This window comes from Salmo salar, chromosome 05 (assembly GCF_965601325.2).
Source record: "Salmo salar chromosome 05, fSalSal1, whole genome shotgun sequence".
NCBI classification, from domain to species: domain Eukaryota; kingdom Metazoa; phylum Chordata; class Actinopteri; order Salmoniformes; family Salmonidae; genus Salmo; species Salmo salar.
In genome coordinates this window covers 58415635-58442723 of record NC_138295.1, presented here as the reverse complement: position 1 = coordinate 58442723, position 27089 = coordinate 58415635, and the positions used below count along the sequence as shown (strand labels likewise).

General features: G+C 43.4%; 2 protein-coding genes across 2 annotated transcripts; one reads left to right on the top strand and one right to left on the bottom strand.

Annotated features, from left to right (window-relative positions):
• Positions 1-7454: 7454 nt before the first annotated feature.
• On the top strand, positions 7455-9778 carry seraf (Schwann cell-specific EGF-like repeat autocrine factor). Its single transcript, XM_014200590.3, has 5 exons — positions 7455-7826; positions 8023-8118; positions 8356-8460; positions 8748-8843; positions 9443-9778. The coding sequence occupies exons 1-5, from the start codon at positions 7586-7588 to the stop codon at positions 9550-9552; spliced, it is 648 nt and encodes a 215-aa protein (XP_014056065.1). The 5' UTR covers positions 7455-7585; the 3' UTR covers positions 9553-9778.
• Positions 9779-10151: 373 nt separating this feature from the next.
• Positions 10152-26546, bottom strand: LOC106605194 (von Willebrand factor D and EGF domain-containing protein). The gene is made up of 25 exons (XM_082974931.1): positions 26497-26546; positions 26168-26237; positions 25828-25978; positions 25389-25606; positions 23492-23565; positions 23074-23347; positions 22535-22737; positions 21331-22220; positions 20971-21107; positions 20663-20827; positions 20204-20308; positions 19009-19215; positions 18300-18665; positions 17686-17905; positions 17122-17364; positions 16801-17064; positions 16119-16547; positions 13069-13164; positions 12726-12821; positions 12537-12572; positions 12270-12422; positions 12003-12098; positions 11531-11807; positions 11313-11410; positions 10152-11217 (listed from the first exon to the last, which is right to left on the bottom strand). The coding sequence occupies exons 1-23, from the start codon at positions 26544-26546 to the stop codon at positions 11704-11706; spliced, it is 4647 nt and encodes a 1548-aa protein (XP_082831057.1). The 3' UTR covers positions 10152-11217; positions 11313-11410; positions 11531-11703.
• Positions 26547-27089: the final 543 nt, after the last annotated feature.

The window sequence follows — 27089 nt, the reverse complement described above, 5'->3', positions numbered from 1 at the left end:
TGCAATGACTTGAATGGGATTCGTGCCTCAATGGTTTCCCAAAACCATTTTTACTAAAGTTTCACTTGAAAACATTTACATTTTTGTCATTTAGCAGACGCTCTTATCCAGAGCGACTTACAGTAGTGAATGCATACATTTCATACATTATATATTTTTTTTGTACTGGTCCCCCGTGGGAATCGAACCCACAACCCTGGCGTTGCAAACACCATGCTCTACCAACTGAGCCACACAGCTAAGTGCGTCGTTAGATGCTTTTTTGCCCTTCCGTGTCATTTTATACACAGAAGATCTCCACTGAACATACAATAAGGATGTTTATACACCTCTGTGACCACAAAGTTCAATAGAAATACAAAGTTGCCAATGGCTTTGCAATTGTTACAAACAAGCAAAGGATAAAAATATGCTTCAAATGAAAACCGAGATGACTGCATTAAAATGTAAATACAGTATAGGCTACATAGGCCTATGTATTTCAATCATATTGTGTAACATGTTCGCGACTTGTAAGCTTAAGTTCCATCTATTGGGAAACCGGGTCCAGACACAGACAAAATGCAGTCACGTGCTGTGCTCACTGGCCCCATTTATGACCACCAACTCTGAGGGAGATTGAGTTTTCCTGTATTCAGAGTGTATTGAAACTAATGGCCAAGATTCTGAACTATTTGTAATGGTGTGGGGTCTACTGTGCTTCCTCAGCATGATACAAGACATCTGGAAAATAAAGTAGACTGAGTGAGGATGTGAATTTGGTTTCAGACTTCTGGGTTAAGCAGTTCATGCAATGTTCACAAAATGGAGTTCTTGCGGAAATATGGTTGTTCTTCAGGGAGAAAAGGTACAAATGGTGAAAGTAACATGATGTTTTTACAGCTATTGAGGAAGTACATTAACCCAGGGATGTATGGATGCCAGTGTATGGGTTCATGTTTCAGGGATGTAGCCTAGACAAACAACAAGGGTGTGAAATAATTATCTAAATCCAATTGTGTTTCTACAAACAACACTAAATATCACAGCACACCGAAAAATACATTTAGATATCAGTGTAAGGTAGACTAGGAATTTAGAAATGGGAGCACACTAGACCAGATTGGCTGTGTAAATGTCATTTCCTTCCCCATAGATCATATATACTTTCCCTTTTCCAGATGTAAGGAAATTACTTTTCCAGTTGCGCTGTCGATGGACTTCCATTACAGAGAAAACCAACTGAACATTTATGTTCTACCACTACCCTAGTCTCCCTTCCATGATGGAGAAATAGAGTTGCCTAGTACAACCTAAAATGGTTCCTTGAATAACCCTTTTTGGTTCCAGGTATAACCCTATTGCGTTCCATGTAGAACCCTTTTTCCAGAGGGTTCTAAATGCAACCCAAAATAGTTCTACCTGGAACTAAAAAAGGGTTCTAACTGGAACCAAAAGGGTTCTCCTATGGGGAACCGATTTTTCTAAGAGTGTACCTATCATTGTGAATTAGGTCTACTTCAAACTCAGCAGACTATACTTTACAGGCTATAGCCTACATTAGGCCTACATTCTGACTAATAACCATCACATCATGCATCGAACGTAATAATGAAGCCTTGATCATTTTTAAACTTCTATTGAAGTCTATCATGTGAACACGTTAGCCAGGTTGCTGTCTCTGTTCAGCTATTACATTCCACTCCTTGCCACTTGTCATTTGCCAAAGAGACTGGCCTTTCGGCAATCTTCAAATATGAACATTCTATCATTAATGAGCTTGAGGAGATCAGAGGATTTGATCCTGATTCGATAACCCTCACAGCTATCCAACCACAATGTTTATGCAAATTAGATCGCATTTCAAAAAAAACTTCATTCATACATTTGATTGGAAGCATTCTAACATTCAGCATTCTGACATAAAACATTTAATTGTAAACATAAACATTGGGCGCGGGGAGAACAGAGCATTCCCGTTCATTGCTTTTTTACCACCAGTCAATGTGATCACATCACACCAGAGAAGCTTCCCCACCACTGTGAACACTCTAGCATATTTTATATCTAGCAAGCAAGAGCAAGGTGCTTCTTTGTCGAATATATGTTTTATTTGCTCAAAATAGGTGACCAAACTACATTAAGTGTACTAAACATTAGGAACATCTACTCTGTCCATGACATAGACTGACCAGGTGAATCCAGGTGAAAGCTATGATCCCTTATTGATGTCACTTGTTAAATCCACTTCAATCAGTGTGTAGATGAAGGGGCGGAGACGGGTTAAAGAAGGATTTTTATGCTCAGAAAGAAAGGAGGACCAAGACACTCTTCATATAATTAATTAAAATGCCTTTATTTGTATGGCATGTTCAATGGAAACAAAGTTTTAAAAATCCAACGCGTTTCGGCTGCATGACCTTCGTCAGGGAGTACAAAGAAATGATAATACAATGCCCTCTTTGGAACAGCTTTTTCCAAACAGAGGATTTTTAAGCCTCTAGACAATTGAGACACGGTTTGTGTATGTGTGCAATTCAGAGGGTGAATGGGCAAGACAAAGGATGTAAGTGCCTTTGAAAGGGGTATGACAATAGAAAGAGGCAACTCAATATTAGGAAGGTGTTCCTAATGTTTTGTACACTCAGTGTGTTGGGACACACATTGGGCTAGACTACTGGTTCAAGAGTTATAACAGGAATAGAGAGAGGATGGATGTAAGAGATGCCAGTGGAGATGCCAGCGAAGATGCATGAATTGCACAATAATATTTTTTTGTCTGACGCACGTTTTGTGCCAATGAATTGAAGTTGAACATCACCAAATGCGTCAGTTTAATTAAATGTGCAATAAAAAAGTATAATGTCTAGGCCTATTTAATTAAACCCTGACAGGAGTGTCAAGGAGTGGAATGTAAACTAAAAAAGACTGGTACACAGACTATGAACACGTGACATAGTAGCTATAAGTATTCAAATGTTTGTGTGAACTGGAAAAGGACCACAATTGGGTTTCTCTAACATCAAGGGAGTCCCTTGTTGACATTTCACATTAGCTGGAAAAGTCTTGACAGAGTTCAGAGACAGCTGTCAATAAATCACTTCAAAACAGTGAGTGACTTCTGTGCAATGGTAATTTCGGTTATCCCAGAACTAAAGTCTCAAGTAATTTGTCAGCTGCCCACCCACGAGAGATTAGTGCAATGGTAAAAATGTTGTAAATGTTCAGGCTATCTCAATTCTCTAAATCTAAGTCTAAGTCTAAGTCTTCATGGCAGGCATTCCTCTCTGCAGAACCACTTAACAGAGAGGTCCCAAGAGAAAATTGAGGCCACGTTCAAACTCCCCAATCCCACCCTGTCCACACCGATGTGAAGCTAGCCACAATAACTATTAGCCACAATAATGGAATTTGCGAGTTGTCTTCAAAATAAAAGTCCCACATGGAAAGTGATGCAAACGGATACAAATAGTGGAACTATGCCATATTTGGACTAGATAATGCTAAACAAGCCTCGCTTGTGGTTATATAATTCTAAATAAATACAATAATTCAATAATTTGAAAATAAATAGTACAAAAAAAAATTTCATCCCACTGTGGATATATTTGACTGCATAATTGCATTTGGGGCATACATACAGTATATGCATTGTACAGCCTTACCTATGGAGTGTGGACTGTCTGTGAACCCATGGAACGGGGTCTCAGCCTATTCAGTGACACCCACAGATTACAACTCGGTACAGTTTACACAAATATTAGCGTCAGAGCTCTTCTTGTCATTGGTAATCAGTCCTGCTACCGTCATGTCGTCAGCAAAGTTGATGATGGTGTTGGAGTCAAAAATATTAGCGTCTTATTGCAGGACTTTATCTGTGGCAAATCACCTCCTCAGTCGAACCATTGTGCGTATTAAATATTCATTCATATTGGACTGTACAGCCTTAACTATGGAGTGTGTGCCCATGAATTTGGGTATCAGCCTACTCAGTGACACCCACAGATTACAACTGTAGAGTTTACACATATATTAAAAATCTAATCAAATTATTATTTGTCACATGCTTCGTAAACAACAGGTGTAGACTAACAGTGAAATGCAGAGTTAAAGATAAAAGATAAAATAAAAAATGGAAATAGTGACACGCGGAATAAATACAGAGTGAATAACAATAACAATGACGAGTAAAAATAACATGGCTATATACAGGAAGTACCAGTACCGAGTCGATGTGCAGGGGTACGAGGTAATTGAGGTAGCTATGTATATATAAGTAGGCTTACTGTAAAGTGACTAGGCAACAGAATAGATAACAAACAGTAGCAGTAACCTTTTGGAATTACCCGGATTTCTGCATAAATTGGTCATAAAATGTGATCTGATCTTCGTCTAAATTACAACAATAGACAAACACAGTATGATTAAACTAATAACACACAAATGATTGTATTTTTCTTGTCTATATTGAATACATAATTTAAATATGTGAACCCCTAGGCTAATGACTTCTCCAAAAGCTAATTGGAGTCAGGAGTCATCTAACCTTGAGTCCAATCAATGAGACGAGATGGGAGATGTTGGTTAGAGCTGCTCTGCCCTATAAAAAACACTCACAAAATTTGAGTTTGCTATTCACAAGAAGCATTGTCTGATATGAATCATGCCTTGAACAAAAGAGATATCAAAAGACCTAAGATTAAGAATTGTTGACTTGCATAAAGCTGGAAATGGTTACAAATGTATCTGTAAAAGCCTTGATTTCCACGGTAAGACAAATTGTCTATAAATGGAGAAAGATGCTACTCTCCCTAGGAGTGGCCGTCCTGCAAAGATGACTGCAAGAGCACAGCGCAAAATGCTCAATGAGGTTAAGAAGAATCCTAGAGTGTCAGCTAAAGACTTACAGAAATGTCTGGGACATGCTACCATCTCTGTTGACGAGTCTACGATACGTAAAACACTAAACAAGAATGGTGTTCATGGGAGGACACCCCGGAAGAAGCCACTGCTGTCCAAAAAAACCCATTGCTGCACGTCTGAGGTTAGCAAAAGAGCAACTGGATGTTCCACAGCACTACTGGCAAAATATTCTGTGGACAGATTAAACTAAAGTTAAGTTGTTCGGAAGGAACACACAACATTATGTGTGGAGAAAAAAAGACACAGCACACCAACGTCAAAACCTCATCCCAACTGTAAAGCATGGTGGAGGTAGCATCATGGTTTGAGGCTGCTTTGCTGCCTCAGGGCCTGGACAGCTTGCTATCATGAATTCCCAAGTTAATCAAGACATTTTGCAGGAGAATGTTAGGCTATCTGTCCACCAATTGAAGCTCAACAGAAGTTGGGTGATGCAACAGGACAACGACAAAAAACACAGAACTAAATCCACAACAGAATGGCTTCAACAGAAGAAAATACGTCTGCTGGAGTGGCCCAGTCAGAGTCCTGACCTCAACCCAATTGAGATGCTGTGACATGACCTCAAGAGAGCAATTCACACCAGACATCCCAAGAATATTGTTTAACTGATACAGTTTTGTGAAGAGGAATGGTCCAAAATTCCTCCTGACCGTTGTGCAGGTCTGATCCGCAACCACAGAAAATGTTTGATTGAGGTTATTGCTGCAAAAAGGAGGGTCAACCAGTTACTAAATCCAAGGGTTCACATACTTTTTCCACCCTGCACTGTGAATGTTTACACCGTGTGTTCAATAAAGACATGACAATGTATAATTGTTTGTGTGTTATTAGTTTAAGCAGACTGTGTTTGTCTATTGTTGTGACTTAGATGAACATAAGATCAAATTTTATGACAAATTTATGCAGAAATCCAGGTAATTCTAAAGGATTCACATGCTTTTTCTTGCCACTGTATTTAGTAGTCTTGTTTAGCAGTCTTATGGCTTGGGGGTAGAAGCTATTCAGGGTCCTCCTCTCCACCCTCTCAGGGCTGGGCATCTCAGGCTCCGCACACTTTTTAATTGCATCCTACTTGGCAGGACGCTCCTACCATATGACATGGAGAGGATCTGTGACTGCACCATGTACTCTAACTACTGGTGTCCTCCAGGGCTCGGTTCTAGGCCCTCTCCTCTTCTCTCAATATACACCAAGTCACTCGGCTCTGTCATATCCTCACATAGTCTCTCCTATCATTTCTATGTGGATGACACGACTATCTTTCTCCTTCCCCACTTCTGACACCCAGGTGGCGACACGCATCTCTGTGTGCCTGGCAGATATCTCAGCTTGAATGTTGACCCACCACCTCAAGCTCTGCCCTCCAGCCTCTTGTTGTGCCCTCTTCACAAATGTGTGGGTGTGTGTGGATCATGTTAATTCCTTAGTGACGTGGACGCAGAGGAACTTGAAGCTCTTGACCCGCTCCACTACAGCCCAATCGATGTGGATGGGGATGTGCTCGCCCCTCCGTTTCCTGTAGTCCACAATCAGCTCGTTTGTCTTGCTGACGTTGAGGGAGAGGCTGTTGTCCTGGCACCACACTACCAGGTCTCTGATCTCGTCCCTACAGGCTGCTTCATTGTCGTCGGTGATTAGTCCTACCACCATCGTGTCATCAGCAAACTTGATGATGGTGTTGGAGTCCAAAAAAATTGCGCCATAGCTCTTATTGCAGGACTTTGACCATGGCAAATCCCCTCCCCAGCCATTCTATTGTGTGTACTGAACATTCATATTGAACTGTATAGTCTTACCTATGAAGTGTGCACCCATGAAATGGGGAGGTGATTTGCCACAGTCAAAGTCCTGCGATAAGAGCTATGAGTCTAATATTTGCTAACTCTACACAGTTTTGTTCTGCGGGTGTCACTGAGTAGGCAGATACCCCATTTCATAGGTGCACACAATAGGTAAGGCTGTACAGTGCATATACACTACATGGCCAAAAGAATTTGGACACCCTTTCAAATGAGTGGATTTGGCTATTTCAGCCACACCCGTTGCTGCCAGGTGTATAAAATCAGCCGCACACAAGCCTAAGATCACCATGAGCAATGCCACACGTCGGCTGGAGTGGTGTAAAGCTCGCCACCACTGGACTCTGGAGCAGTGGAAATGCGTTCCCTGGAATGATGAATCATGCTTCACTATCTGGCAGCCCGAGGACAAATCTGGGTTTGGCGGATGCCCACTTTCGTCTGTTGGAATTGTCCGTCTATAGCAGCAAAAGGGGGACCAACTCCATATTAATGCCCATGATCTTGGAATGAGATGTTGGACAGACAGGTGTCCACATACTTTTGGCCATGTTGTGTATGTATGCCCCCAATGCAATAATTTTATAATCCAACCTTTTATTAGCATTACCTAGTCCAAAACTGTCACGAAAACCAGTATTTGTATCCGTTTGCGTCACTTTCAATGAGGGACTTTTATTTGAAAGCCGAACTATTGTTGTTAATCGACATTGTGGCAAGCTTCACATAGGTCCCGTCCTCTCAGTATCCTTTCTCTCGACTAACATCTGCTGTAGTATCTCTGTCCATCAGTGGGGGCGACGTGGAGAGAAACCCTGAGGTGTCATTGTTCGAAGAACTTCGTTTCAACCCCAGTTCCCAATGTCCACTAAGTGAAGAGGATGGTGCTTGCTCGCTGCTGCTTTCCCGCGTCGATAAAGATGACCGTTGCGCTGCTGGCCTGCTTGGTTGCGCTTGTGGGCATCTGCTTAGCGCGCTCGGACGCTCCGCGAGGGGTGGCGGTGCCCTTTGTTTTTGACCTCAAAGCGACGTGCGACCCTCCGTGCCAACATGCTGGCATCTGCATCCGAAACAACACCTGCTTCTGTTCTCGCGGCTATGAGGGAGAGACCTGCCAGTATGGTGATGTTACAACTTTATATTTACCTAGAAAGGAAACAGTAAACAAAATGGCCAAACTAGAAAAGAAAAGTGATGCATTGAAGAATATATGAAAAATGTATATCATATATTTTTTAATCACAACATGTATGTAAAAGTTGCATGACTTACTGACTGGGTGAGTGCTGATGAATATATTGTCTGTTGTTTTGAACAGCAAACTGCTATCCCAAATGTAAGAATGGAGGAGAGTGTCTTCGCCCTGGAAAATGCAGATGTCCTTCTGGATTTGGAGGAAAATATTGTCATAAAGGTACTTATCTAACTCAGTTAACCTTTTAGATATACAGTATGTTGGTGCTTGGTTAATGTTAAAAATCTGATTAAATATTGTAATTATATTTATTTATTGGTAACTACAGTACATGTTTTATTTAGAGAGTGTGGTTTGAAAAGGGTAGGGAGTTAAGACTTAGTCCTATAGTAGAGGTTATGAACATGGACATGGAGAGGTAAGTGGATGATCTGATTTTATGTCTGTCTTTTCCAGTGAAATGTGATAGTGGATGCTGGAATGGTGGCGACTGCATCGCTGTGAACGGAGTGGCCAAGTGCATCTGTCCCTCCAGCTGGACTGGCTCCAAATGCCAAGAGGGTTTGTTTACCTCCTAATTAGCCTAATCCACACAGAGGTGAAACCAGCAGTGAGACTGGTTGCACAGCTGGCCTATTAATCAACAGTAGCATATTCATCCTCTCCGGAAGCCTCTGACAACTTCATTAAAATGCTAAGATGCCTTCACACGTACTAAAACAATAAAGAATAGTTGATTCGATTACGATCGAATGGGACAAAGAAAACGCTTCACATGGCCAAAGGTATAATGGTGATTTATTGGTTCCCGGAATGTTGAGAATGCGTTGTTGCGATGTTTTCCCCAGCGATCTGTCCCCAGGGGTGCAGGAACGGGGGCAGCTGTGTGGCCCCAGGAATCTGCAGCTGTCCAGAGGGCTGGCTGGGTGGAGCCTGCCACACTGGTGAGTGAGATCTTAAGATGAATGCACCAACTGTAAGTCGCTCTGGATACGAACGTCTGCTAAATTACTAAATGTAATGTAAAACGTGAGAATCATACACAGTTCACTCTTATACACTCTCATATATTTGGCACACAACCAACATACACTATACACATTTTCAGACATGCACTTTCTTACTCTGACCCCAACAGACACACAAACACGGTAAATGATGCACACACTTGCAGACACACTTACACAGATACAGGCAACAGGCCAAATAAATGTATAACCCATAACTGGAGCCTAATCACTGATCTGTTCTGGATGTGTGTTAAGTGTGTTATTTTTTAACACTGACACACTTGGGTCAATCAATAAATAACAGAGAAGTTAATCAGGCATGCTAAATAATAACACATATAAATCTGACTGTCCTTTATCCTGAAAGAATCTACTGAGTCAGAAACCTGTCAATATGAGATACCTGTTGAAAATGACTGTTTTGAGATTTTGTTCTCAGAGCTGTCTTTCCCAAGATGTGAAGGGGCCACCAGACCACATAATGAGCCCTCCTTCCTCTTTTTCTCATTTCCCCCCCTCTCTCTATCTTGCAGCTGTGTGTCACCGGCCCTGTCTGAATGGAGGCAAGTGTTTGTCTCCCGATTCGTGCCGCTGTCGCCCTCCTTACTCTGGACCACACTGTGAGGAGAGGAAGGTGTTTTAACCCTTTAGGGGTCAGGGGTCAAAGAGGACCAGTCAGAGGCCATGTAGAACCGTATTCATTCCAAATCTGGTGCTTTAGATATCGTCTCTCTACCTTTTGTAAAAATGTTTTTCTTATAAAGAACCACAGATTTTTGTGTTAACAATAACATTTGACTGTTAACGTAATATCTACTATACAATTTTGGGTTTGTGCTATATAATGAATAAAATGTGGATAAAAGGTTTATTATTTTCTTTTGAAATCATTTCTTATCATGCAGTCAGATGATTTACAGTAAAACAACACTTAGCGAACTGCTGTTACTAACAATATACTGTAGCCAATTAATAGTATAACTAAACTGTTACAAAAGTGTACGTCCAGCCCTTATTGAATTGCATTTCAACTATTCAACCTGAAACCCCACCTCTTTAAGGAATACCTAGGATAGTATAAAGTAATCCTTCTAACCCCCCCCCCCCCCCCCCACCCTTAAAAGATTTAGATGCACTATTGTAAAGTGGTTGTTCCACTGGATATTATAAGGTGAATGCACCAATTTGTAAGTCGCTCTGGATAAGAGCGTCTGCTAAATGACTTAAATGTAAATGTTACTTAAAGCAAATGACACAATAACTTTTTATTTTGTTTCCATATGCGTGATTTACAACAACGCGGTGTACATGTTAAAATAACAACTGTTTTGACCTATGTACAGTATAATGTACAAAAGTGATCAAGTATATCTGAATTGATACTTACAACAGATCTTCGTCAACAGTTACAAAACAATTGCAGACAAGTGGCCCTAAAAATCAAACAAGCTAATAACATTTCCAAGGCAGGTGTGATGTATAAAGAAGAATAGTCTTATTTCTCAATACATATTAAGTATTAAACAGTGCACAACAGCTTAGGCAAAAAAAAACACTTTCAGTACCACAATAAACCAGAGCTGAAAAAACTTTGGTCAAATCAATAACAAGGAACAACAAAACCAAAAGAAAAGTGGGTATTAATATCTTATAAAGCTAGATTGTTCTTCAATAAACCATCAACTAGTTTTTAATCTGATTCTCTTCTCTTACTCCAACATAATACTGTGTGCAGTAACACTTCTGTATAAAAGCCTAGGATAAGGACTATAAAACACATTTGTATGCATTAAAATACATTAATTCATGTCTATGTTAGATTACATATTTTGGCTGCGTTTATACAGGCAGCACATTTCTGATCTTTTGCCCAATTATTGTCAAACGAGCTGATCTGATTGGTCAAAAGACCAATTGGTGGAAAAAGATCAGACTTGGGCTGCCTGTGTAAACGTAGCTTTTGAGACATCAACACGATTGGCATAAACATTTCTGAATGGCTATGCAGTGTTTAAGACAGTATTATGCATTGTTTATGAATATGTTATGCATTTCTTATGCAAGGGCTTTACATCAATGTGCTACCTTGAGCATTGAGGTAGTAACAAAACAGGGACAATTAGATACGTGCAATATATCCAGTCCCCCTGTTAATGTACAAAGATACACACACACACACACAAGCACACACACACATACAGGCACACACACTCCACGATCACACACTGCCTAATAAGGACTCTCCACTTGCGCTGTGTATTTTGTAAAACTTCTGCATCTTCAGTCATTTCCCTTATGCAAGAGCGGCCTACAAAAGAGCAAAGAGATTTTACAGTACATAATCTCCCAACAATTAAAAAAAAAAACAGTTAATAAACATCCAAACTGTGGCCCCATGCTTACCTTTAACCCACAGGTGACGCCAGTGTACCCGTTGCGGCAGTGGCAGAAGTTGGGCAGGACACACCTTCCCCCGTTGAGGCATCTCTGCTTACAGACGGCTGTCCGTCCGGCAGAAGGAGGAAATAGTATAGAACTCAATATAAGTACAGGATAAAAGTATATAGCTATGTATTGAAACTTGGCAGCAGTATATCATATTGAATGAGAGAAGGACTCACCAGACTGACACTGTAGGCCTTCCCATCCTGTGGAACAGTGGCAGGTGTTGGGTCCCACACACTCACCACCGTTCTTACACTTCTGCAGGCACACGGCTAAACACACACACAGAGTTGCTTAGCATTGTAAAGGCATCTTTACATGGTGACAGATTCAGGTTAACATTATGTTGTCACTCACGAATGTTACACCTCTTCCCCCTCCACCCAGATGCACAGGAGCAGGAGTTGGGCCCCACACACTTCCCCTTGTTCATGCACATGGGGTCGCACACACCTGAAAGACACAATGCAACATGCATTTTTGGCTCAATTAACATAACTACATGTACATACTAGCTTGCTACAGGGTTATTACAATTAGGTCCTTTCACATGTATTTACGTTGGTATAGGGCCTATAACCATGTAATACTACATGGATAGACAGTGATGTGGGGTGTTTGGTTGTGTTGGGTGGCAGTGGCTCTTACTCTTCTGACACCGCTTCCCTGTGTAGCCCCCGGGGCAGGAGCACACGTTGTTCCTCATACACTGACCTCCGTTCTTACAGGGAGGGCTGCACACAGCTGGAGGGCACGGCGCACAGTGACACAGCTACAGTTATACCTCACTAAACCACAGTACCACCATGCAATAGACTTCTGTGCAAATTGACGGATCAATCACTAATAGGGGAACAGTAGAATGTGTCACAATCAATTGAGGTTATTGATTGTCAGTGTGACACCTATTCTTACCAATCTGACATTGGGAGCCATAGAAGCCACCGGGACAGGCGCAGATGTTGGGTTTGATACAAGTCCCACCATTCAAACACACTGGATTGCAGACAGCTGGAGGTGAAGACAATGGAATATTTAGCCCATAGCTAAACATACTGTTGTCGAAAAGAGATATTTGTCATGGGCTTCTAAGTAGAAACACGTGGTGTTGATTGGCGTTACCTGAGTTACATGTTGGTCCGTACCAGCCAGCCTTGCACTTTCACACATCGGGAGAAATACACTCCCCTCCGTTTTCACAGTGCCTGTTGCACACCACTGAACAGAGACACACATAGACACAGTTACACACGACAACTCCTAACCCCTATACACACATTCCATTTTTTTAAAGAAGCAGACTGGTTTAGATAATTGTAGGGAAACATGATACATGCCAGAAAGGAACAAATGGATTGAATTATCTCTCACTGATTTCACATCTTGGTCCCACGTAACCGTAAGGACAGGTGCAGAGATTCCTGACCAGACAGGTTCCTCCATGCTGGCAAGATGGCTCACAGTTAGCTACAAACACAGCAACCAAGGGGTGTACAGAGCATCCAGTAAGAAAAGGAGAATATATACAATATTTACAATGGAGAACATATAGCCTGTACCCAGATCTGTTTGTGCTATCTTACCATCTCAAATTACGACATTGTCATGCCACACAATGAGTGGCAATGAGTCGGCAAGTTAGCACAAACAGATTTGGGGCCAGGATATAGAGTACATAGTTAGAGTTCAAATATGTGTGGGATGATATGTTTACCTTCCTCACATGTTGGTCTGCTGTAGCCCACGGGACACACACACACACCTGGGCTGACACACTTCCCCTGGTTCTTGCAGTCCGGTCGGCAGACAGCTGAGAAGTTAGAAGGTTAATAGAATTTACAACTTCTATGTGTAACTGAAAACAACTTATTCTAATTTACAGACATTTTTGCAGAAGTTACTTTGTAACTCTCATAAAGAGCCATAAGAATAGAAACTCAGCTGTCTCGTCCAACCCTGACTGTTGTTCCTACCTATGTGGCAGTTATATCCGGTATAGCCTTCTTTACAAGTGCAGGTGTTGGGTAGAGAGCAGTCCATATTCCTTCCACATGGATACCGGCACACAGCTGGAAAAACCCAACAAACAGTTTCATGGGAACCTACAGTACACAGTGGCTTGCGAAAGTATTCACCCCTCTTGGCATTATTCCTATCTTGTTGCCTTACAACCTGGAGCTAAAATAGATTTTTGGGGGGGTTTGTATAATTTGATTTACACAACATGCCTACCACTTTGAAGATGTAAAATATTTTTTATTGTGAAACAAACAAGAAATAAGACAAAAAAACGTAAAACTTGAGCGTCCATAACTATTCACCCCCCCAAAGTCAATACTTTGTAGAGCCACCTTTGGCAGCAATTACAGCTGCAAGTCTCTTGGGGTATGTCTCTATAAGCTTGGCACATCTAGCCACTGGGATTTTTGCCCATTCTTCAAGGCAAAACTGATCCAGTTCCTTCAAGTTGGATGGTTTCCGCTGGTGTACAGCAATCTTTAAGTCATACCACAGATTCTCAATTGAATTGAGGTCTTGGCTTTGACTACGCCATTCCAAGACATTTAAATGTTTCCCCTTAAACCACTCGAGTGTTGCTTTAGCAGTATGCTTAGGGTCATTGTCCTGCTGGAAGGTGAACGGCCATCCCAGTCTCAAATCTCTGGAAGACTGAAACAGGTTTCCCTCAAGAATTTCCCTGTATTTAGTGCCATCAATCATTCCTTCAATTCTGACCAGTTTCCCAGTCCCTGCCGAAGAAAAACATCCCCACAGCATGATGCTACCACCACCATGCTTCACTGTGGGAATGGTGTTCTCGGGGTAAAGAGAGGTGTTGGGTTTGCGCCAGACATAGTGTTTTCCTTGATGGCCAAAAAGCAAAATTTTAGTCTCATCTGAACAGAGTACCTTCTTCCACATGTTTGGGGAGTCTCCCACATGCCTTTTGGTGAACACCATAACGTGTTTGCTTATTTTTTTTCTTTAAGCAATGTTTTTTTTCTGGCCACTCTTCCATAAACCCCAGCTCTGTAGAGTGTACGGCTTAAAGTTGTCCTATGGACAGATACGCCAATCTCCGCTGTGGAGCTTTCCAGCTAAAGAAATCAGCCAAGACCTCAGAAAAAAATTGTAGACCTCCACAAGTCTGGTTCATCCTTGGGAGCAATTTCCAAACACCTGAAGGTACCACGTTCATCTGTACAAACAATAGTACACAAGTTTAAACACCATGGGACCACGCAGTTGTCATACCGCTCAGGAAGGAGACGCGTTCTGTCTCCTAGAGACGAACGTACTTTGGTGTGAAAAGTGCTAATCAATCCCAGAACAACAGCAAAGGACCATGTGAAGATGCTGGAGGAAACAGGTACAAAAGTATCTATATCCACAGTAAAACGAGTCCGATATTGACATAACCTGAAAGGCCGTTCAGCAAGGAAGAATCCACTGCTCCAAAACCACCATAAAAAAGCCAGACTACGGTTTGCAACTGCACATGGGGACAAAGATCGTACTTTTTGGAAAAATGTCCTCTGGTCTGATGAAACAAAAATAGAACTGTTTGGCCATAATGACCATCGTTATGTTAGGAAGAAGAAGGGGGAGGCTTGCAAGCCGAAGAACACCATCCCAACCATGAAGCACGGGGTGGGCAGCATCATGTTGTGGGGGTGCTTTGGTACAGGAGAGACTGGTGCACGTCACAAAATAGATGGCATCCTGAGGAAGGCAAATTATGTGGATGTATTGAAGCAACATCTCAAGACATCAGTCAGGAAGTTAAAGCTTGGTCGCAAATGGGTCTTCCAAATGGACAATGACCCCAAGCATACTTCCAATTTTGTGGCAAAATGGCTTAAGGACAGTAAAGTCAAGGTATTGGAGTGGTCATCACAAAGCCCTGACCTCAATCCTATAGAAAATTTGTGGGGAGAACTGAAAAAGCTTGTGCGTGCAAGGAGGCCTACAAACCTGACTCAGTTACATCAGCTCTGTCATGAGGAATGGGCCAAAATGCGCCCAACTTATTGTGGGAAGCTTGTGGAAGGCTACCCAAAATGTTTGACCCAAGTTAAACAATTTAAAGGCAATGCAACAAAATACTAATTGACTGTATGTAAACTTCTGACCAACTTGGAATGTGACGAAATAAATAAAAGTTTAAATAAATCATTCTCTCTACTATTATTCTGACATTTCACATTCTTTAAATAAAGTGGTGATCCTAACTGACCTAAAAAAAGGGGATTTTTACTTGGATTAAATATCAGGAATTGTGAAAAACTGACTTTAAATGTGTTTGGCTAAGGTGTATATAAACTTCCGACTTCAACTGTATATACTGAGATCCTGTGACACTTAGATTACACACACGTGGACTTTATTTAACTAATTATGTGACTTCCGAAGGTAATTGGTTGCACCAGATCTTATTTAGGGGCTTCATAGCAAAGGGGGTGAATACATATGCGCGCACCACTTTTCCGTGTGTTATTTTGTAGAATTTTTTAAAACATGTTATATTTTTCATTTCACTTCACCAATTTGGACTATTTTGTGTATGTCCATTACATGAAATCCAAATAAAAATCCATTTAAATTACAGGTTGTAATGCAACATAATAGGAAAAACGCCAAGGGGGATGAATACTTTTGCAAGGCACTGTACGTCCATGTAAGGAAATTAATGTTAAAAAGATATGAAAAAAGAACAAAGACCATATGAATGAAAAACAGACAACAAGAGTGCTGACCGCTAACCTTTGCAGGTGACCCCATCTCCAGTGTAACCATACGGGCAGCGGCCACACTTGAAGGAGCCTGAGACAGTGGGCTCGCAGGGCACACTGGAGAAGCAGGGCGAGTCCGCACAGGTCACTATTTTAGACGATGACCCCCACCTGACCCCATGGCTGAGGTCAGGAGTCAGGTCCACCTTGCTGCTCTGACCTCGGTTGTGATTGGTGGGGGTGGAGACTCTGGTGATAGTTTGGTCCTGGGGGCTAATAGATGTCTTTCTGTCCACGGAGAGGACTTTATTGCTACCCAATGAGGGCCCCTCAGTTTTTCTCCTGTTCTGGGAGGAGGTGGAGGAAGAAGAGGAGGAGGTGGTGCCAGTGATATCCCTACTGGAGTCTTCCGTCACTTGGGGACGTCCATCTTCTCTGTTGGTGGTAACTGGCCTCTGTCCTGTAAAACACTGGAAGTTAGAGGATAGAGCTTGAAAAGGAACTCAAATGGGATTTGTATAGCGCTATTATAACTCAATCACCTCTATCAACTAACCCTGAAGACCTAGCATTACAGTTAGCTTTACTAGGAGCCAGCTATAAAACTATGAAATAAGCCCATATAAGCCCAGATATTTAATAACCTTATAATAAACACCCAAACACACAAACCCTGTGAATCATCAGCTAAGTGATCAGGTGACCCTTCTCACCTGTTGTGGTGCTTCTACTACAGGTGTGTCCGTTGCCATGGAGCCCAGGTGGACAGGGTCCACAGATGTACCCTACGGACACGTGTGTGCTCTCGAAGCACTGCACCCCTGGGTAGCATGGTTGTCTGGAGCAGGGGGCCTGGCTTGATGGTTTAACCGTGCCAGAACCCTGGTGACCTCCTGTGGGTACAGCGGGTACAGGCACGGTCACTCTATGAATAGGCTCATAGTCATCACCCTTACCACTGGACGGCTCCGATTTAACTACAGGAGAAGAGGAGGTAGAATATAATTATTCACAGTCAATAGAAATATATTAAGAAATTAATGAGGGGTGGGGGTGAGCGGATATGGGTAGAGAAAGAGAGAGATACAGAGGGAGGGAGAGAAACAGAGACAGGGAGAGGGGGAGAGTGGGACCGGACCCACTGCAACTCTTCCCGTCCCCAGTGTAACCCTCTGGACAGGAGCCACAGGTGAATGAGCCCAGTGTGTTTTTGCAGCCCACCCCAGGGAAGCATGGCTCTGCGGCACATTCATCCACATCCTCTCTACAGGTATGACCTGGAACACAAAAACAACATGAATGAAAACAGCCTTCCACACACATAGGATGTAATCCACTAACAAAACATCAAAATCTAAATTCACTGAACCAGATAAGGAAATCTGGCACGGCTTGTATCCAAACACTGAAAGAGTGGTCATAAGGAGTATGGTTCATAGAATGGAGGGTCAAAGCACAGCTTCCTAACTGATCGATTCAAAGTAAGCTCTCAGAGTCATGAAAGCATCCGAGACCCACGAATGAGCTGCAGTATTAGCATGGACAGCATGTACAACGTACAGTGTGTGTTGTAATTCTAATTCTGTCATGTACAGTACCTGTCATTCCGGGGGGACAGATGCAGGAGAAAGAGTTGGGTCCGTCTATACACTTGACCAGACGGCAGGGGTTGGGTTTACAGTCGTCTATGTCCTCCTCACACCTGTCCCCTGTGAAGCCAGCGGGACAGACACATAGGTACTCCCCGCTGCCAGAGGGGAGGTTGATGTTTGTAACACAGGAAGCTCCGTTCAGACAGTCACAGGGCCGCAGAGAGACCTGGACACACACACAAACACAAACACGCACACACACACACAAAGGAGCGGGAAGTGTTAGTAGAGCTTTAGTTTAATTCACAAACACTTTGAAATAGACATATAAGCATGAGGAAGAACGATTGACAATCCGTGAGTAATTACTACATTTTAGTTTTGAATGTCTTGCTAACAGACATACCAAAGCAACAGACGCAGAAAGACTAGTACAGCGGCAGGCTGGACAATAAGGATTGTACATCTAGAGCTCCCTCTTGCGGTAGACAGAAAAGCTGACAATCAAGAGAAATCTATAGGAATCCCCATTCACAGAATCAAGTCAAGGAATTCACATCCCAAGTTTCTTATTTTGGGAACATCCTTATTCAACGGTGTTCTCATCTTTTGAAACCTACCTGTACAGAGGCAAGCGTCTCAGCACTACAATCGTCTGTGATAGTGAACTGAAAGGTCTGCGTGGAGGAGACGGCAGCAGTGTCAGTAGCCTTCCAGATGAGCAGGCCAGCGGGGGAGAGGGAGGCGTCACTGGGGCCTGACTCCAGAGTGAACAGCACCACAGAGCCTTCTGGGTCCTGAGCCTGCAGCTGGTACACAAAGTTATCTCCCTGGAACGTCTGCAGACGCCCCTGGGCTGACTGAAACACTGGTGGCTCATTCTCTTCCAGGAGCGGAATAGTAATATTTAGTAATAACGTTAATAATGTCATCATTAAAGTGCATATCATTATCTGAGGTACAAAATATACAATCATTTTCCCTTTATTTCAACTTGTTTATCTATCTTTGTAAATTGTTCTATTCCTAATTTGAACCAGTTGTATTAATTTCTATAATTTACTCTGATTGATTTGGAGTGATTTGGCCTCATTTTGTATAAACACTCAAATCAAAACACAGCACAAAGAACACATTGAGTCAACCACAATTACAGTACCCAGAGGCCTGACGTTACTATAATGAGTCTGACCCCAATAACACCTTGTTCTCTATAGCATGACCAACGCTGAGCTGTAGTCATATTGCGGAGACCGTGCAGCCATATGTGTTCTCTGTGACTGTGTGCTGTCGTCAGTAGTGAGTGGCAGCAAATACCTTTCAGTTTGCGTGTTCTGAATTTGTATAGAGATGCTGTTGTATAATGTAAACAGCAGTTGTAGAGTAAAAGTACGTTGTAGGTAAGAGGACATTGTACTTACTCTCAGCGATGGACCATGTGTATTTGGAGGAGTCTGGTCGGCATATCAGGCAAGGGCTGCTGGGATTGAGGTCTCCCTCTCCATAACACACACTGTCAATGTTGCATGTTTTCTCCTGCTGATTGATACACAGTAACACAACTGGCACGTATCTGTTTGCCTTTTAGAAAACATAAAAACATCTGTTCTTGCCATTGAAATAGGAACCAGGAACACTTTTCAGGCCAACAAGAGAACAAGGGCTGGCAATGTCTTACTGCATATACACGCAAGTGAACCTTGACAATCACACTGTACATGTGGATATGGCTAAAACACCTAATTGTTTCCTGTGTTAAGAGATGCCAGGGAGGTAATCAATCAGAGCATTGGCCACTTTTCGTTTGGGTGATAAATGTTCTGTTTGAGTTCTTCAGAAGAAACTGGTTGGCACGCATAACTAGGAGTGGTGCTCATATAGCACATGGGGATGTGTGAAACGTACTCGTCAGCATGAAGCGTCTCCACTTGCGCCACATAGCTAGCTTTTTGTGTGGCGCCGACTGGTAAGACGCTTCGGGCTGAGGAGTACGTTTCATACATCCCCATGTGCTACACTCACAGTTAGCTTTAAGAGAATCCGGGCCCATGTGCTACACTCACAGTTAGCTTTAAGAGGGTCCGGGCCCATGTGCTACACTCACAGTTAACTTTAAGAGAATCCGGGCCCATGTGCTACACTCAGTTAGCTTTAAGAGAATCCGGGCCCATGTGCTACACTCACAGTTAGCTTTAAGAGGGTCCGGGCCCATGTGCTGTTTTTTCCTGGTGGGGAAGGGGCCTAAAATTTGAGCTAGCCTGAATGTCCCACAACATAATGTACAGTATCTGTTGAATGTTAGTGGCTGAAAAAGAACCCAAACTACAAAAAGCGGATTCATGCATCCTCAGGCTGAAAACATGTTCTCAATACACTTGGAAAACACAAGGAACAAGGACATGGAAAAAAGGTTACCTTGTTACAAGTATTGAATCATTTAAAGTCAGATTCTAATCATTAAACAACACATTCTGATCATGCTACCAGAAACGTTGCTACCATTAAAACCCTGAGAGAAACCCACCCTGGAGGTACAGAGAACGTCAGCATTGAGCGTGCAGATCTGACAGGCTCCATCGAACAGGGTCAGGATCTTGGCATTACTGTAGCCGTAGCCGTCGTTGGACACCTGCCAAGACAACGTTAATGACTTACTTATCAGTGACTACTGGTAATAAACATTTACAGAAGCTACTACAATAAGTAAGAGTATCTTGTCCAGGTTGCACCATCTTGAAAACATCTGGTAGGTGTGCGAACAAACCACATTACAACACTAGGCCAGAACCCTGCCCTGCTGCAAACAGTACTATTGTTTAGGGCTCTGTTACCCAGCTGTATTTTATGGGTGATTTGCCCATTCCCAAATGAGTCTGGACCCATTGGTGGGTTGGGACCTTTTGGGTAACAGCTTAAGACTGACTCCTGGTTAGAAACGGTAAAAACTTTACTGCGATGTGCTGCATAGTGTTGTTCCACTGACTTTGATCTGCCAGCGTGCGAGGGGTCTGTCGGTGGCCGTATCCAGGTCCAGGCCTGCACTGGGTTGTCTGTACTCCAGGGGGAGCTGACACTCCAGACCTGACACATCCAGGAAGTTAGCCAGGGTAAACTGAGGTTCGTCCAGGGTCCACTCACCATCCACAAACTGGACGCACGCAGACAGAGACAGGTGGGGACACTTGGGTCAGAAGTACTGTGCTACAGAAATTAAAATCACAAATATGGAGGTGTGCGTGTGTGTGTGTCGGTGTGTATGTGTGTGTTTCTGTGTGTTATGTAGTATGGTACCTTTTCCTTCAAAAATTCACACTTGAGTTCATAGGAGTCTTTGAAGCCTTGTCCAAAGACCTGTACAGTGGAGCAGTCACGCTGTCTGACATCACACAGTCCCTCGTTCCCCAGCTCTGTGATCTCTGGAGTCTGGTCTTCACCATCCCAAATGACACCAGAAACAGACAGAAGTGAGAAGCAAAAAAAATGTCAGCAGGTTTTTAACAAATAATTTCACTAGGATTAGTAAATTACTGTGATATGTCTTTCATTTTGATGAGCTATGAGCCAAACCCTGGTCTAGTGTTGACTTACAATATGTATGATTGACTTAGAGTATAGATGTGTGTTACAGATCCAACCCTCCCCTCTTCTTACCAGAGATAACGCTGCAGTCGTAGGAGCCGAACCCGGGGAAGCACACACACCCCCACTCGGAGCACTGCCCATTCCCATTACATAGATTAGGACACTTGAGGAAGGACAGCATGTCCTGGTGCTCTTCCTCTCTCCCCCTCTCCTCCACTAGCCTCCTCTCACACTCATTCTCAAGCAGAGGCAGAGTGGCGCCCACCCAGGCCTGGTCGTCCTTTAGCTGGAGGTCGCTGATGCACATAGCCACTGCCTGGCTCACTATGGCCGGGCCTAAGAGCCGGCCGCAGCCCAGGGCCACGCTGGAGTTAGCCACCGCCCGCTGGCACTGCACCCTGGCCTGGAGCTGTGTTAGCCCAGACAGGGTGGGCCAGGTGGGGGGAGGGGAGGACTCGGGCCGGGCCGTCAGCTCGTGGTCCTCTGGGAAGAAGTAGGTGAAGCCCTCCAGGTCGGACTGGCTCAGGCTCTGGTAGGGCGTGTCGGGGAGGAACTGGTAGGACTGGCGCCTACCACGGCTCCTCTGGTTGTTGGCTCCATGGCTGGAGCCTGTTAGGGTAGAGCCTCTCTCTGCAGGCTGGGCGGCGGTGTCCTCGGCCCGGCCGTGCCGGTTGGTGTTCCCTGAGGGCTGGTCGTGGTGGTCTTTGAACAGCTCTACTGAGTTGATGTATTCGGCAGTGATATCCAGAGTGGGGATGATACTGTGGAGTCTCACGTTGCCGTGGTGAGAACAGGAGGAGTCGGAGCCAGGGATTGGCTGAGACCTGGTTTGCGGGGATGTGGGGCGGGACTCCTCTTCACAGTTACAGTACCTGCGAGGGTTTGGGGCGCTCTGATAGGACGGAACAGCGTCAAACAAGCTGCCACCAGGAGGGAGTCTGCCAGAAGAGAAATACATCCTTATCAGTTAGGATCTCGACGGAAATACATTCAACAAATAATAATGTAACACACCACAGCTGAAAGAGCTCATGTAAAATGTTAAAAATGATTCATATCCATCGTTTAAAAGAACAGTCTCAGGTCCAGATTTGGTTGTTGCACTTGCGCTTTGCAGATCTAAAGAAATTCTATAGAATTAGGAATTACAATGAAAGCTGCAGTGCAATCACTGATAGGCTGGTTAGAACAATCACCACATATCTTCTTCAGATCTGCAAACTCCATAGCGTTAGAGGCTAGAGGTTGATTTGAGACTTGGCATCAGACTAACTTCCATTCAGAGATGAAGGTTGCTACGTCTTCGTTGTCCAGCGCTGCGCCCCCTGCTGTGTGGAGGTCATTGTGGGTCTGTCCGTCATACGTCCCACACAGGCCCTGGGTTTGGCTCCAGTCTGAGCTGGGGGCCCTCAGGGTCAGACTCATGCCCCAGTCAGACACATCGGCACGCACAAATGCCCCAGACGAGAAGGTCATCTACAGCACAGACAGAAAGGGGATTAGATCCTATTGTATTCTGTTGTATTTAATTTTGCTCTATTCTATTACAACTAAATTATTTTCTGCTTTCCAGTGCGTCGCTATATCATCACAGTCTGTATCATATCATAGTTAGCATAAACAATTGAATACAGACTTTGCACTGTAGTTTACACTGCCTTTCTCAACACACTATTGGCTAATGACTACTACCTGTGGGCGTGAGCTTCAACTCGGTGAGCTTTTCTTTTTCCTGCCACCACCAACTCATCGGAAGACAACTTTAATTTAATTCAATTTTTTACGTTACACTTTATTTATTTATTCACTCACTGTGACTTTGCGTCCTTGGTAAGACTCAGTGATGCGGATGCGGCTTTTGCCCACGTCCCTGTTCTTCACCGTCAGGTGCGGCCTGGTGTCCCCCAGCTCTCCGTTGCACATGTCGAAGGCTATGACGTCACCGCCGTCTCTCGCCACGAAGCCGCAAATGCACGAGGCACCGTGGACAACGCTCCCACACTCCCACTGGCGCACATGGACCTCGAACGGCTGCCTCGTGCTCTTGTACAGCACAAACGTCCCGATCTGATAGTTGTCATACTGCCTGGAAGGAAATGCATGAAATATATTACACTACAGTATCAGTTACGGTAATGTGTATTCTTATGATTGTTATCATATTTGCAGGCTAACATTGCCTTGACTGCATCTATCATTTATGCTGACTATAAAGGAGTGACTGAAGTACCTGCCATCAAACGTGATGATGTGAGGATCAGTGAAAGAGTAGCAGTATGCAGAGGGAACATCCGTCACTGTGATCTGAAAACACAGAGAAAATATCACATATCAGATATGATTTATTTCAATTTCACATTCAGCTATCTAGATGAGAAAATAAAGTGTATACAGTGCATGCTTACATGAGTGTGTTGGCAACTTACAGTTTGTGTTTGGGCACTGTGGCAGTGAGCAAATGTACACTATACAGTGTATACAGCATCATAGCATATTCTGCCTCTCTTGGGTAGCGGGCAGTATTTTGACGTCCGGATGAAAAGCGTGCCCGTAGTAAACTGCCTGCTACTCAGGCCCAGAAGGTAGGATATGCATATTATTAGTAGATTTTGATAGAAAACACTCTTAAGTTTCTAAAACTGTTTGAATGATGTCTGTGAGTATAACAGAACTCATATGGCAGGCAGAAACCTGAGACAAAATCCAACCAGGAGGGGGGAATCTGAGGTTTGTAGTTTTTCAAGTGATTCCCTATCCAATATACAGTGTCTGTGGGGTCATTTTGCACTTCCTAAGGCTTCCACTAGATGTCAACAGTCTTTAGAACGTTGTTTCATGCTGCTACTGTGAATGGGGACAGAATAAGAGCGCTTGGAATCAGATGACTGAGAAAATGACATGAGCTTACCGTTGCTGTTCGTTGTCAGAATGCACTCCCAGGACTTCTACTTCAACAACAAATCTTGTTTTGGTTCCAAATAATCCATAGTTATATTCAAATAGCTCTGTTTTGTTTGTGCGTTCAGGTCACTATCCGAAGGGTGACGCGCGAGCGCATTTCGTGACAAAAAAATGTCAAAATATTCCATTACCGTACTTAGAAGCATGTCAAACGCTGTTTAAAATCCATTTTTATGCTATTTTTCTCGTAAAATAGCGATAATATTCCAACCGGGCAACGTTGTATTCATTCAAAGACTGAAAGAAAAAAATGGAGTAGTCTCGTGAACAGCACATCTCAGTCTCACTGTCCCCAGGCTGACCACTCACAACCTCTGCTGCTGTTCTTTGCCCAGAGACAGCAGACACCCCATTCCACTTTCTGGCGGCTTTAGAGAGCCAATGGGAGCCTTAGAAAGTGTCACGTTACAGCACAGATGCTGTATTTTCGATAGAGATGCAACAGAAGGACAAGAAATTGTCAGACAGGGCACTTCCTGTATGGAATCTTCTCAGGTTTTGGCCTGCCATATGAGTTCTGTTATACTCACAGACACCATTCAAACAGTTTTAGAAACTTTAGAGTGTTTTCGACCCAAATCTACTAATTATATGCATATTCTCGTTTCTGGGTAAGAGTAGTAACCAGTTTAAAATCGGGTACGTTTTTTATCCGGCTGTGCAAATACTGCCCCCTGGCCCCAACAGGTTAATAAGAGTGTGCTCCTAATCTCAGCTCGTTACCTGTATAAAAGACACCTGGGAGCCAGAAATCTTTCTGATTGAGAGGGGGTCAAATACTTATTTCCCTCATTAAAATGCAAATCAATGTATACAATTTTTGACATGCATTTTTCTGGATTTTTTTGTTGTTATTCTGTCTCTCACTGTTCAAATAAACCTACCATTAAAATTATAGACTGATCATTTCTTTGTCAGTGGGCAAACGTACAAAATCAGCAGGGGATCAAATACTTTTTTCCTCCACTGTAAGTTACACCCAGATCTGTTAACAACCTAGACTGGTCCCAGACCTGTTTATGCTGTCTTGCAAAGTTTTATGGCAAACAGTGTGACAATGACCATAGGAGTTATCAAGACAGCACAAACAGATCTGGGACCAGGCTAAAAACAACCGTCACTCTCCTCCCAACCCATCACAAGGGTATTTTTTCCAGTTCCAGTACCTGCACACTCTGTGGTGTGTAGCCGCTCCAGAGGAAGTTGGATGTGACGATGGGTTTGACAAAGATCTGTGTTGTCCTGACCCCATCCTTGAGGAAGTCTGTGACCGCGCTGAGGTGAACCAGGGCCTGGCTACACACCCCATTATGACACCCCAGGCTCTGAGAGAGATCCACCCGGCACGACGACAACACCACGTCTGGACCCAGCAGATCGTCTCCTGCAGAGGAATAGATCATGTAATGGTTGTTGTCATTGGCTTTGGTTTTGTCTTTTTCGTAGGGACACCAACATGTCAATATGCGTTGTCACTGGAGAATCAAGACGCTATGGAAATCAAACGTATTGCCAAAATCAGTTATTAAGAATACTACATTTTGAAGAATAAAACTTTACTGTGGTGATACTGTGAGTATGCATGATTACTTACGAAGCCTTTACCTTGATTGCTTGTACTCAGGTGTAAGGAGAGAGTACACTGCTCTGTGGTGGAGGAGGAGGCACCATCAGGGCAGGGGACAGGGATGGTACTCTCCACAGTCAACTTATAGTCCTTCCCATCCTCAGACACAGTAGTCACCTCTGGTCTCAACTGCAGAGACAAATCACAAGAGAAATTCTGACTAACCAGTGACTATTTAAAACAAAAAGGAGACACACAAACCCAGACCCAGAGAGAGAGAGACAGACAGACAGGCATGCACGCACACACAACTTACACACTTTACACACACTCAAACACCAAATCCTTGAAATAGTGTTCTCTATCTCTTTGACGTACCCTGATCCCGGCGAAGAACTCTTCGCTCTCCGCAGGGGTTCCCTGGATGTCCGGCGAGTCCAGAAAAAAACTGGAGCAACAGCAGTAAATCTGACAGAGAGGGAAGGACAGCCACAGCCGTTCAAGAGGAAGAGAGAGGCTACAGTTCAGGATGTATAAAAGCCTTTATAGTTGAAGCCAGGTAATATACATGACACCACAGGAAAACAAAGCAACATGTCTGACAAGAGTTTCATAAAAGGATGACACGACAATATACTGTATAACTTTGATGGCCGGTGACAGTCTAGGTTTTCAACACGGCCAGCTCGATTGCTCTATATCCTCACTTGTAAAAGAAATTCACTTCAGTTTTGAGAGAGAGCTCGGAAGCTAGCATTATTCTGGGCGTTTGACTGTTTTACAAGAGAGGTAGAAGCTACCCGTAACCACAAGTCTCGGATCAAATGACACCACCCCCGATCTTAACCTTAACCATTAGAGAGAGGAAAAATATGTGACCCTGCGTCAGTGGTTAGGGGTAACTTCTACCCACCTTGTCCCCCAGTCGGAGGTTGATCCCGTCCAGCTCGATGAAGGCAACGGTTTGGACAGTAGTCTCTTGTTTCAGTTCTTCTTTGATGCCTTGGGGGGAGAGGCGAGACCAGGCAACCACATAGCCTAGGGAGCTGTTCACTCTATGGCCCTCGAAGCTGCACTTCAGGTAGACGATGCTCCCAGAGAGCTCTGCTACTATCACAGGTATTGCTGGAGAAGGAGGCTGTTTGGCTGGAAGGGATAACGGAGTCGTGTTCAGTAGGGTACACCGAAGCAAAATGTTTAGCAACATATTTTATTGGACAAAATTAGACAAAATGTCTTATTGGACAAAATGGGTAGTTTCACTCAGTTTTATTCCTACTGAACACGTAACTGGTATTTA

What these genes read in the sequence shown, in the direction of transcription:
- seraf (XM_014200590.3), top strand. Translation starts at nt 7,586, where the DNA reads ATGGTGCTTGCTCGCTGCTGCTTTCCCGCGTCGATAAAGATGACCGTT. An exon ending in AGGAAAATATTGTCATAAAG is followed by an intron (nt 8,119 to 8,355) that starts GTACTTATCTAA and finishes TGTCTTTTCCAG; the next exon opens with TGAAATGTGATAGTGGATGC. An exon ending in GGGTGGAGCCTGCCACACTG is followed by an intron (nt 8,844 to 9,442) that starts GTGAGTGAGATC and finishes TCTATCTTGCAG; the next exon opens with CTGTGTGTCACCGGCCCTGT.
- LOC106605194 (XM_082974931.1), bottom strand. Translation starts at nt 26,546, where the DNA reads ATGCTAGCTTCCGAGCTCTCTCTCAAAACTGAAGTGAATTTCTTTTAC. An exon ending in AGTTCTTCGCCGGGATCAGG is followed by an intron (nt 25,979 to 26,167) that starts GTACGTCAAAGA and finishes TTGTCTCTGCAG; the next exon opens with TTGAGACCAGAGGTGACTAC. An exon ending in CCCCCACCCCTCATTAATTT is followed by an intron (nt 17,065 to 17,121) that starts CTTAATATATTT and finishes CTTCTCCTGTAG; the next exon opens with TTAAATCGGAGCCGTCCAGT.